Here is a 10,808-nt window from a genome sequence, read left to right as displayed (position 1 = left end):
TAAATTTAAAGCAATTCAAATAATTCAAAGCAATTCAAACCAATTCAAAGCAATTAAATTCAAAGCAATTAAAATCAAATGCAATTAAAATCAATTTAGTTCAATTCAAATAAATAAAAAGTCAAATCAAATAATTCCAAGCATTTAAATTCCAAGCAATTAATAAATTCAATTTAAATAAATTCAGATAATTTCAAATTTTCAAGATTCAAAACAATTCAATTTAAAGCAATTCAAAGAAATTTAATTCAAAGTTATTCAAATAAATTCAACTCAGTTTAGCACAATTAAATCCAAGTTAAAGACAAATGCGCTTACCTGCAGACTTACCTACAGGTTGAGCGGCTCTCTTGCGCCCCCTGCTCTGGTTTCTCATTTTCATTAAAGGCTTTAGGTTCTTCACCCACTTCTGCTCAGGACCCCTCCATAACGGCGGAGGCACACTAGGTGCATCTGGTCTTCTAGAGGGGCCTGCTTTCAAAGGTGAAGTGGGTACCTGAGGTTGGTCAGAGTAGGTCACCCTCTTCAGCATTATTTGAATGGTCTTGGTAGGATCATCTGACAACCTGCAGGTCCAGTATCCCTCCTTAAACCAGGTCCAGTCAGTGTCAGAGCTACATGGGGAGCCACTTGAAGAGCCAGAGTCAGAGCTAGAATGAGAGCCACTTGAAGAGCCAGAGTCAGAGCTAGAAGGGGAGCCACTTGAAGAGCCAGAGTCAGAGCTAGAATGGGAGCCACTTGAAGAGCCAGAGTCAGAGCTAGAAGGGGAGCCACTTGAAGAGCCAGAGTCAGAGCTAGAATGGGAGCCACTTGAAGAGCCAGAGTCAGAGCTAGAAGGGGAGCCACTTGAAGAGCCAGAGTCAGAGCTAGAAGGGGAGCCACTTGAAGAGCCAGAGTCAGAGCTAGAAGGGGAGCTACTTGAAGAGCCAGAGTCAGACTTACCTGCAGGTTCAGCAGTTCTCTTGCTGCCAAATGGATTTCCCCTCTTTATCAAAAGTGTCATGTTCTTCACCCACTTCAGCTCTGGGTTGCTCCATAACTGTGTAAGTTCACTGGAGCTAATAGGAGAGCCAGGATCAGAGCCACATGGGGAGCAACTTGGAGAGCCAGGGTGAGAGCCCCGTGGGGAGCCACTTGGAGAACCAGGGTCGTAGCCATTTGGGGAGCCAAATGGAGAGCCAGGGTCAGAGCCACGTGGGGAGCCACATGAGCCAGGGTTAGAGCCACGTAGGGAGCCACTTGGAGAACCAGGCTCAGAGCCACGTGGGGAGGCACCTGGAGAGCCAGGGTCAGAGCCATGTGGGGAGCCACTAGGAGAGCCAAGGTCAGAGCCATGTGGGGAGCCACTTGGAGAGCCACATGGCAATCCACTTGGAGAGCCAGGGTCAGAGCCATGTTGGGAGCCACTTGGAGAGCCACATGGCAAGCCACATGGAGAGCCAGGGTCAGAGCCACGTGGGGAGCCACATGAGCCAGGGTTAGGGCCACGTAGGGAGCCACTTGGAGAACCAGGCTCAGAGCCACGTGGGGAGGCACCTGGAGAGCCAGGGTCAGAGCCATGTTGGGAGCCACTTGGAGAGCCACATGGCAAGCCACTTGGAGAGCCAGAGTCAGAGCCATGTTGGGAGCCACTTGGAGAGCTACATGGCAAGCCACTTGGAGAGCCAGGGTCAGAGCCATGTGGGGAGCCTTTTGGAAAGCCAGGGTCAGAGCCACGTGGGGAGCCACATGGAGATCCAGGGTTAGGGCCACGTTGGGAGCCACTTGGAGAACCAGGCTCAGAGCCACGTGGGGAGGCACCTGGAGAGCCAGGGTCAGAGCCATGTTGGGAGCCACTTGGAGAGCCACATGGCAAGCCACTTGGAGAACCAGGGTCAAAGCCATGTTGGGAATCACTTGGAGAGCCACATGGAAAGCCACTTGGAGAGCCAGGGTCAGAGCCATGTTGGGAGCCACTTGGAGAGCCACATGGCAAGCCACTTGGAGAGCCAGGGTCAGAGCCATGTTGGGAGCCACTTGGAGAGCCACATGGCAAGCCACTTGGAGAGCCAGGGTCAGAGCCATGTTGGGAGCCACTTGGAGAGCCACATGGCAAGCCACTTGGAGAGCCAGGGTCAGAGCCACGTGGGGAGCCACATGGAGATCCAGGGTTAGGGCCACGTTGGGAGCCACTTGGAGAACCAGGCTCAGAGCCACGTGGGGAGGCACCTGGAGAGCCAGGGTCAGAGCCATGTGGGGAGCCACTAGGAGAGCCAGGGTCAGAGCCATGTTGGGAGCCACTTGGAGAGCCACTTGGAGAACCAGGGTCAGAGCAATGTGGGGAGCCATTTGGAGAGCCAGGATTAGAGCCAGAAGGGGAGCCACTTGGGGAGCCACTTGGAGAGCCAAGGTCAGAGCAATGTGCAGAACCAATTGGAGAGCCAGGGTTAGAGCCACAAGGGGGGCCACTTGGAGAGCCAGGGTCAGAGCCACGTGGGGAGCCACAGGGTGAAGGAAAAGGCGAAAAGCTGTAGAAATGTGGGGAGCCAAAAGGAGCTTTTTGGCGGGGCCTAGTGAAGGAACCATAGTCATACTTACCTGCAGGTTCAGTGACACTCTTGTGCCAGCCGCCAAACTCCTTTCTCCTCTCCATATAAACCTCCATGTTTTTCACCCACTGCGGCTTAGGGCCGTCCCATAACGGCCGAGGAGCATTGAGTGCCATCTAAAGGTAAAAACAAATCACACATGTTAACACACCATTAGCCTGCATTAACATAACTACATTTCCAAAAAGAAGCCAGACACATGATGTCAGGCTTTTCCCCTCACCTTCTGCTCTCTGTGTGTTGCCGTTCTTAAAATCCCTTCGCAACGGGAAACAACAACATAATACGAGCTAGCAAGCCACACTCTGGAAGTGGCAAGTTTTAAAGAAAATTAGGATTGCCCAATAAGGCAGGCTTGCTTGGTTCTTTCAGTAAAAGATTGTGAAGACTTACATAGAATATGTTTATGGCATTTACTATCTAACTGGAACGTTTTGGGACCAATTGGTGGGATTGCTAGTAAGAGCAAATTACATTTAATCATTTGTGCAGCTAATTTAAATCGCTTACGTTATTCTTTTGTGCTAATTTTATTTAATATTTTGTAAAGCATTTTCTTTTGCAGGATTCAAATGTTTCACCTAAACAAGTTTCTTCCTGAGACTATTTTGCTGAGCCACAGTTGCTGCGTCCACAGCTCAGCACTGCCCAAGTCAATTGTGATTGGTTTAAAGATATGCAAACAACTCAGAGTGTTTTTTTTCTCCTATCCTGGAATGTATCTGTGGTGTATCCAGACCTTATGCCACAGCATTGTGGAGATAGGTCTTGTAATGCGCGACTAACACACACCATGTTGTGGTAAGATGAAAACAAAATGAAACAAGGGGGAAAACTTAGATAAAATCCGGTCATTCCTAGGTCACAGGTCAGGGGATGAGAAGCTTTATTCGGCCATACACTAATAACCAAACCTGTCCTTTGTTCAAGTATGAAATGATGTGTGTCTAGGAGAGAGTCTAGGCTGATAAGGGGATGTTGTGTTCCGAGACTGTCTCTTTTCGAAGGTCAGCGGAAACAGGGTAAAGGGGCTTCGCATACGCCTTAGCCTATTACCAAGTGATATATATCAGGGCTGCATGATGTGAGGAAAAAATGCAATACTTGATAACGTTGTTGAATATCACAATAACAATATTACTTGTGATAAATAAACATGTATGTTGACAATGTTGACAATGTGTATATGTCAACATACAGTAGAACAGTTTTACTTTTTTCCATTGGGAGCCAGAGTCAGACTTACCTCCAGACTCAGCGGCTTTCCAGCTGAGGAGCCAGGGTCAGTGCCAGGTGGGAAGCCACTCTGGGAGGCTGGCGCTGGGATCCTACGTTGGATGAGCCGTGGGCTACTGGGCCGGTTGGGGTTTGGAACAAAGGCTCTTGTCCACTTGGAGCGTTGGTCCATCTGGAGGTCAAAACAAATCCAACTCTCAGACCACTGCTCCACATCATGTTAACACACCATGGACTGTTCTATCACATCACATGTTGAATTAAAAGGATCACTATCACAATGCAGCAATACTTCATCTATCTATCTATCTATCTATCTATCTATCTATCTATCTATCTATCTATCTATCTATCTATCTATCTATCTATCTATCTATCTATCTATCTATCTAGCAAGTGATCTTTTTTCAATTCAAAGGGGCTTTATTGATATGAATGTTTCAATAACAATGTTGCCAGTCCAAATATTTGGACAGGACACGATAAACAGGAATATGAACATTAGCAAACAATAAGATTGATTCATATCTATCTATCTATCTATCTATCTATCTATCTATCTATCTATCTATATCTATCTCACACATATCACAACATCAAGCACATGAGCACACAGTCTGCAGCACTGATAAAGTTTAATTGTACAATTTAGCCTACTGTAACATTTCTGCATGTTAATGCCATACTAAAAACGTCAGTCACAATCTACTTATCAAAACTAATTAAATATACATCTGACCTTGACTGATATTCAAAATATTGTTTTGTATTTATAACAAATGAGCAATTTTTTGGGTGAACATCTTTGTTTGTGGTGCCTATGTTATGGCACCATCAATATCTTTGCATTACCCAAACTTTACAGTTTCAGCAGGAGACATATGCCTCTTGGAAAGGGACAGAGACTGGAGTTGGGACGGCATTACACCATAACACACCGTGGTTTAACTGTACTGTATGCTTCTGTGTAAGTCCTCAAAGTCTCCTGAACCTTCTTCATGTATCCAGAAGTCAAACTGCTCCTGAGTTAGTCCATATCTACCATGGTGTGTTATACGTAATAAAGCATGCTCTCTCTCTCTGTGCCAAATGTATGTATTTCTTTCACAGTGTTATTACTGCAGTAGGCATTATGCCTTATGTGTATATGTCAACATGCAGTAGAACATTTTTACTTTTTTCCACTGGGAGCCAGAGTCAGACTTACCTCCAGACTCAGCGGCTTTCCAGCTGAGGAGCCAGGGTCAGTGCCAGGTGGGAAGCCACTCTGGGAGGCTGGCGCTGGGATCCTACGTTGGATGAGCCGTGGGCTACTGGGCCGGTTGGGGTTTGGAACAAAGGCTCTTGTCCACTTGGAGCGTTGGTCCATCTGGAGGTCAAAACAAATCCAACCTTCAGACCACTGCTCCACATCATGTTAACACACCATGGACTGTTCTATCACATCACATGTTGAATTAAAAGGATCACTATCACAATGCAGCAATACTTCATCTATCTATCTATCTATCTATCTATCTATCTATCTATCAGACCACTGCTCCACATCATGTTAACACACCATGGACTGTTTTTCATAATGATTCTATGGACAAGTCATCACGTCACATATTGAATCAAAAGGACCAGTATCATAATGCAATAATACTTCATTAAAAGTAAATGTCATGTATTAAATTATATCCAAGAAAAAGTATAGAAGAGAATCTATAGAATCTATCTTTTTAAGATTATTTTTTGGACATTTTAGGCCTTAATTTGACATCACAGCTGAAGACATGAAAGGGGAGAGAGAGTGGGAATGACATGCAGCAAAGGGCAGAGGTCAGAGTTGAACCCAGGCCCACTGGTCAAGGACGAAACCTCTAAATATGTGTGCCCATTCTACCAACTGAGCTATCTGGGAGCCCTATCTAGCTTTTTTAAATTCAAAAGGGCTTTATTGGCATGAAAGTTCCAATAACAATGTTGCCAGTCTAAATTCAATCATTAAATTCAGATAGAATACTATAAAAAGTAATATGAACATTAACAAATCATTAACATTGATATATCTCTCTATATCTATCTCACACATATCACAACATCCAGCACATGGGCACACAGTCAGCAGCACTGATAAAGTTGAATTGTACAGATATTAAGAATATCTTTTTTTATTCATAATAAATTAGCGAAGGATTAGGCTGTATGAAAATAATAGTCTGTTACGTCGTCAGATCCTATTGTCAGACCGATGGAGTCAAAGCCATGTCACTGGCGCTGTCATACCAACTTTTGTCTCAATAGAGATGCATTTATAATAATAATAACTTTATTTACAGACTCAAGGTCCAAATATAAAAGTACACACAACATACCACAGACAGAAGGGTACACCCAAACACAAAAAACATACAGACACACTGTCCATCACATAGTACACAGAGGGAACATACAAAACATACATACCTACATACATACATACACAGACACAAAGATAGTTATACACAATACTTAGAACATATGCAAATGTGTATGCCAGTGTTTCCAGAGTTTGGAAGTAAATCTGGTATCACTAAGTGCAGGGTTAGTTGAGGCAGTTATAATTGTATTCTTAGACTCTGTTAATCGGCACCTAAATTTGTACATAAAATTCCTCAGCACAGCACTGGAAGGTGGGAACATTACTCGTCACAAACAAATGACTAACACTGGTCCATCTTGGATACTTCAACAAAATTCTAAATGCATCATTGTATGCTACCTTTATCTTATTTATCTTTGCTTTACTATAGCTGCACCATAGGTGAGCTGTATAAAGTGGTGTACAGTATGCTCTAAAAAGAGACGTTTTAACTTCTTCAGTACACATATGAAATTTACGTGCCAACATATTTGCCTGTCCATATAATTTACAACACTGGCGCTGTATGTCATCATCATCACAAAAATCATCCCTAATAATGTGGCCCAAATATTTTGTTTTAGTAACTACATTTAGCTCTTGCCCTGTCAAATAAAAAGACGGAAAGCATAGCTTCCCGTCCTCCTTAGTTCTGACAATCATTACAACACTCTTTTTTGCATTGAATTTGATGTCATACTGTAGTCCATAGTTTGAACAGACACTAAGCAATTGTTGTAGGCCAGCACTATAAGGAGACATAACAATTAAATCATCTGCATACATCAGATGATTAATACGCCTATCTCCCACCATACAACCAGTTTTACACACTTCTAATGTCCTAGAAAGATCATCCATTTACAAATTAAAAAGAACAGGCGACAATATTCCACCTTGTCTAACCCCGTTGGTAACTGGGAAAGGATCTGATGTAATCTTACCCCATCTAGCTTGCATTGTTTGATGGGAGTACCAATAATGCAAGATACGTATTAGGTACGGGGGGACCCCTCGCTCTCGTAATTTAATAAACAGTTTACCGTGATTAACACGGTCCAAAGCTTTGGATGCATCAAGGAAACATAAAAACATTGTTGATCCATGGCTTTTGTACTTGGAAACAAGTTCTTTCAGTGCATATATGCACAAATCTGTGCCATGTTTCTTTTTAAAACCAAATTGATTGTCAGTGGTTGTTATATATTCTTGTAGTCTATCAAATAAAATTTGTTCTAATACTTTAGAGAGTATACTCGCCAGAGCAATTGGCCTGTAGTTTTCTATGCTAGATACCATACAGGTTTTGTCCTTAATAACTGGCACTAACAGTACAGGTAACATAGAGTCAGGTAATATGCCATGCGCTAATATTCCAGAAAAACATATAGCAAGTAACACTGAGATTCTATGGCTTGCATACTTCAGGTGTTCAGCTGTTATTTGGTCAAGACCACACGCTTTGTTCACTGCCAATTTCTCAATAGCATGGCATACTTCATCAGGTCTAATAACCACGCCATCATTATTAATGACATCATCAACATGATATTCAGCACTCTCAACACAGTTATAAATCTCTCTGAAATGTTTCCCCCACAGCTCCGCAACATTTTCATCCCCAGAGATCCCATCAATACTGGATGGCAAAGGCATCTTGCTATTATTGATGACCTTTACTTCCTTCCAGAAATCATACAAATTATTCTGCTGAAACTTTCTGGCCATAGAATCTGCCCTCATCATCTGCTCATTACTCTTGATAAACCGTACAGCATATTTAAACCTGGCATTTGCCTTTTTCTTATGTTCAAACTCTGGGCCATACCTAGCTTTTCCAGATGATACCCAGCTCAGAAAAGCTTCCTTAGCTTCCACATGAAGTTCAGACACATATTCGTTCCATCCAGGTCTAATGTTAAGCTTCCTTTTGTCTTGGATGAATAATTTACTGACATTAATTAAACTGTTCACAATTTTGTCATACATGATAACTATTTGACTATGATGTTTGTGACTCTTACAATTTAAGTTGTCACACAAAATAGCTTCAAGTGGTATATCAATATTACCAAGACTACTATCACTCAGTGCGTTGTACTTCCATAGATCATATTCTGTGAGCTTTGCCCAGTCCACTTTTCTATTTAGCTCATTGTTAGTCAACTCAGGTAGACTGTCAAGATGTATTATCATGGAGACAGCCATGTGATCTGCTGTGGTGTATAAGAATAGGCTATACCATGAATTGCCAAACACTTTTGCTGAATTCGACAGCTTATTGCCGTCTTATTGGAAACATTTGAAAAAATCTATTTTTGCAGTCGTCACACCTCTCTGCTGCGCACTGTGTGGGGCTATTGTTTGGGCACGATGAAAACTAAATATTTAAAAAATATAAAATAAATAAAAAAAAAAAAACATATATCCTAGAATTTGTGTTTATTATGAGCACATTCAAATAGGCATAATGATGATTAAATTAGTTTACTATTGCAGCTGCTTGCACAACATCAGCAAGAAGTTAAAGAAAATCTTGATACATTATTTTTATAAGGCTATTTCTATGATCAGGCTAACGTTCAATAGATGAAACAGACTGTCTGTATAAAACCAACCAACAAAGCGAAGTACAGTAAACCAAAAGCTGCTTTAGCCTGCTACTTCTTCAAACTTATACAAACGTCAGTCTTATTTGATTCATTTACACCAAAAATTGCATTGGTTAATTTTGGGGTCTTAATGGTAAAATACATAGAAAACAACATGGGTTTAGAAAGTGTATAAATCTCACATTTTCCAAGTAAAAAGTCCTTTTGTCGGTGACAGTAGGTCTTAAGTAGAACTCTAGGTGCAAAAAGTCGTCAGTTGAAGTGTCTCTTTTAGAGAAATCGTGGAGTGAAAGTAGAAATCTTTTGAATTTCTGACTGATAGAAAGTTTGTTTTTGTTCGAATGATGATCATGTCGAATGATGCACCTGGAGACAAAAACATAGCAACCCCGGAATCATCAGGTCCCTGACCACCATGTCTTACCTCAAGTTCCAATTAAGTCAGATCAACTAGTCCTCCATTGCAGCAACAATGCCATTTGTTAAGTTTGTGGCAATTTCATTAAATACAGCTTTCTTTATTGGAAATAGCCAACATGTGAGCAAGAAATAGTCTAAATTAAGTTAATTAAGTTCTCAAAACATTTCGACTCACCTCATGACCTGTTTATAAATGCTTTGTTTGAGAAACATCATCCCTGCCCCTGGGCAACCACCTTACAGATAGATAGGCCTAGGCCTACCTTTTAGAGCATCATTTACGTCAGACTTCAACAACATGCCAAGTCAAAGCTCTTTTGCTCATGGGTGAAAAGTGGGGACATTATCATAGCTTTTCCACAAACATTTGAAAAATCTATTAGCCTATTGTAGTTGTCACACCTCTCTGCTATTGTTCGGGGTAAGATGAAAACGGAATATTTTAAATGACGTTTTCAGGTCTAAATTAAACAAATATCCCAAATAGCCTATGTAGGCTAGAATATTTGATTATAATAAGCATATTCAAATAGGCCTAATACATTAGGCTTAATGCACTGCTTGCATAGGGTACTGGTCAACATCGCCAAGAAGTTAGAGAACAACTTGGAAAGATTTTTATTATAATGTTTCTATGATCAGGCTAATTGTTCAATAGATGAAACAGATGGTCTGTATAAAACCAACCAACAAAGCGAAGTAGGCCTACAGTAAACCAAAAGCTGCTTTAGACTGCTAGGCTAAGCTAGGCTACTTCAAACTGCAGTCTTATTTGATTCATTTACAGCGAAAAATTGAAAATATTGCCAATACTGGCATCTAGCATTGGTGAATTTTTGGTGTTTGGAAAGTCTCAATGGTAAAATACATAGAAAACAACATAGGTTTAGAAAGTGTATAAATCTCACATTTTCCACGTAAAAGGTCCTTTTGTCAGTGACAGTGGGTCTCAAGTAGAAGTCTAGGTGCAAAAAGTCGTCAGTTGAAGTGTCTCTTTTAGAGAAATTGTGGAGTGAAAGTAGAAATCTTCTGAATTTCTGACTGATAGAAAGTTTGTTTTTGTTCGAATGATGATTGACATGATCATCATTCAAACAAAAACGCACCTGGAGACAAAAACATAGCAACCAGACAAAATCATAGGGGCCCTAACCACCATGTCTTACCTCAAGTTCCAATTAAGTCCAGATCAACTAGTCCTCCATTGTAGTAACAATGCCATTTATTAAGTTTGTGGCAATTTAATTAAATACAGCTTTATTGGAAATACCCAACATGTGAGCAAGACATAGCTTAAAATAATAAAGGTCTTAAAACTATATTTTGACTCACCTTGTGACCTGTTTATAAAATTAGTGAAATATGTTTGTCTAACATGCATCGCTGCCGCCACCACAAAGACATGCTTCACTTACTGCAAACACTGTCTTAGAAGTGTGTATATATGAATTTTGAGGATGTATATAGTATGCCTACAGTATGATTAAGGTCAATGCCACATACTGTAGGCCTACTGTATGGTCCTCCAGTGTCAGATTGACAACATCTGTAGAAACAGAACACCTT

At 41.4% G+C, this 10,808-nt stretch overlaps 1 protein-coding gene across 2 annotated transcripts; it reads right to left on the bottom strand.

The window, feature by feature from the left end:
* Positions 1 to 278: 278 nt before the first annotated feature.
* LOC114549450 (collagen alpha-1(I) chain-like) lies at positions 279 to 10,283 on the bottom strand. Of its 2 annotated transcripts, none has more exons than XM_028569761.1 (4): positions 10,151 to 10,283; positions 5,032 to 5,193; positions 3,835 to 3,996; positions 279 to 2,704 (listed from the first exon to the last, which is right to left on the bottom strand). In XM_028569761.1, the coding sequence occupies exons 2-4, from the start codon at positions 5,191 to 5,193 to the stop codon at positions 299 to 301; spliced, it is 2,730 nt and encodes a 909-aa protein (XP_028425562.1). In that variant the 5' UTR covers positions 10,151 to 10,283; the 3' UTR covers positions 279 to 298. The 2 variants fall into 2 exon arrangements, with proteins under 2 accessions (XP_028425562.1, XP_028425563.1); XM_028569762.1 differs by lacking the exon at positions 10,151 to 10,283 and adding an exon at positions 9,005 to 9,130.
* Positions 10,284 to 10,808: the final 525 nt, after the last annotated feature.

Source organism: Perca flavescens, chromosome 22 (assembly GCF_004354835.1).
Source record: "Perca flavescens isolate YP-PL-M2 chromosome 22, PFLA_1.0, whole genome shotgun sequence".
In the NCBI taxonomy this organism is placed as follows: domain Eukaryota; kingdom Metazoa; phylum Chordata; class Actinopteri; order Perciformes; family Percidae; genus Perca; species Perca flavescens.
The sequence above is the reverse complement of the archived record's forward strand: the minus strand, read 5'-3'. Positions and strand labels throughout refer to the sequence as shown.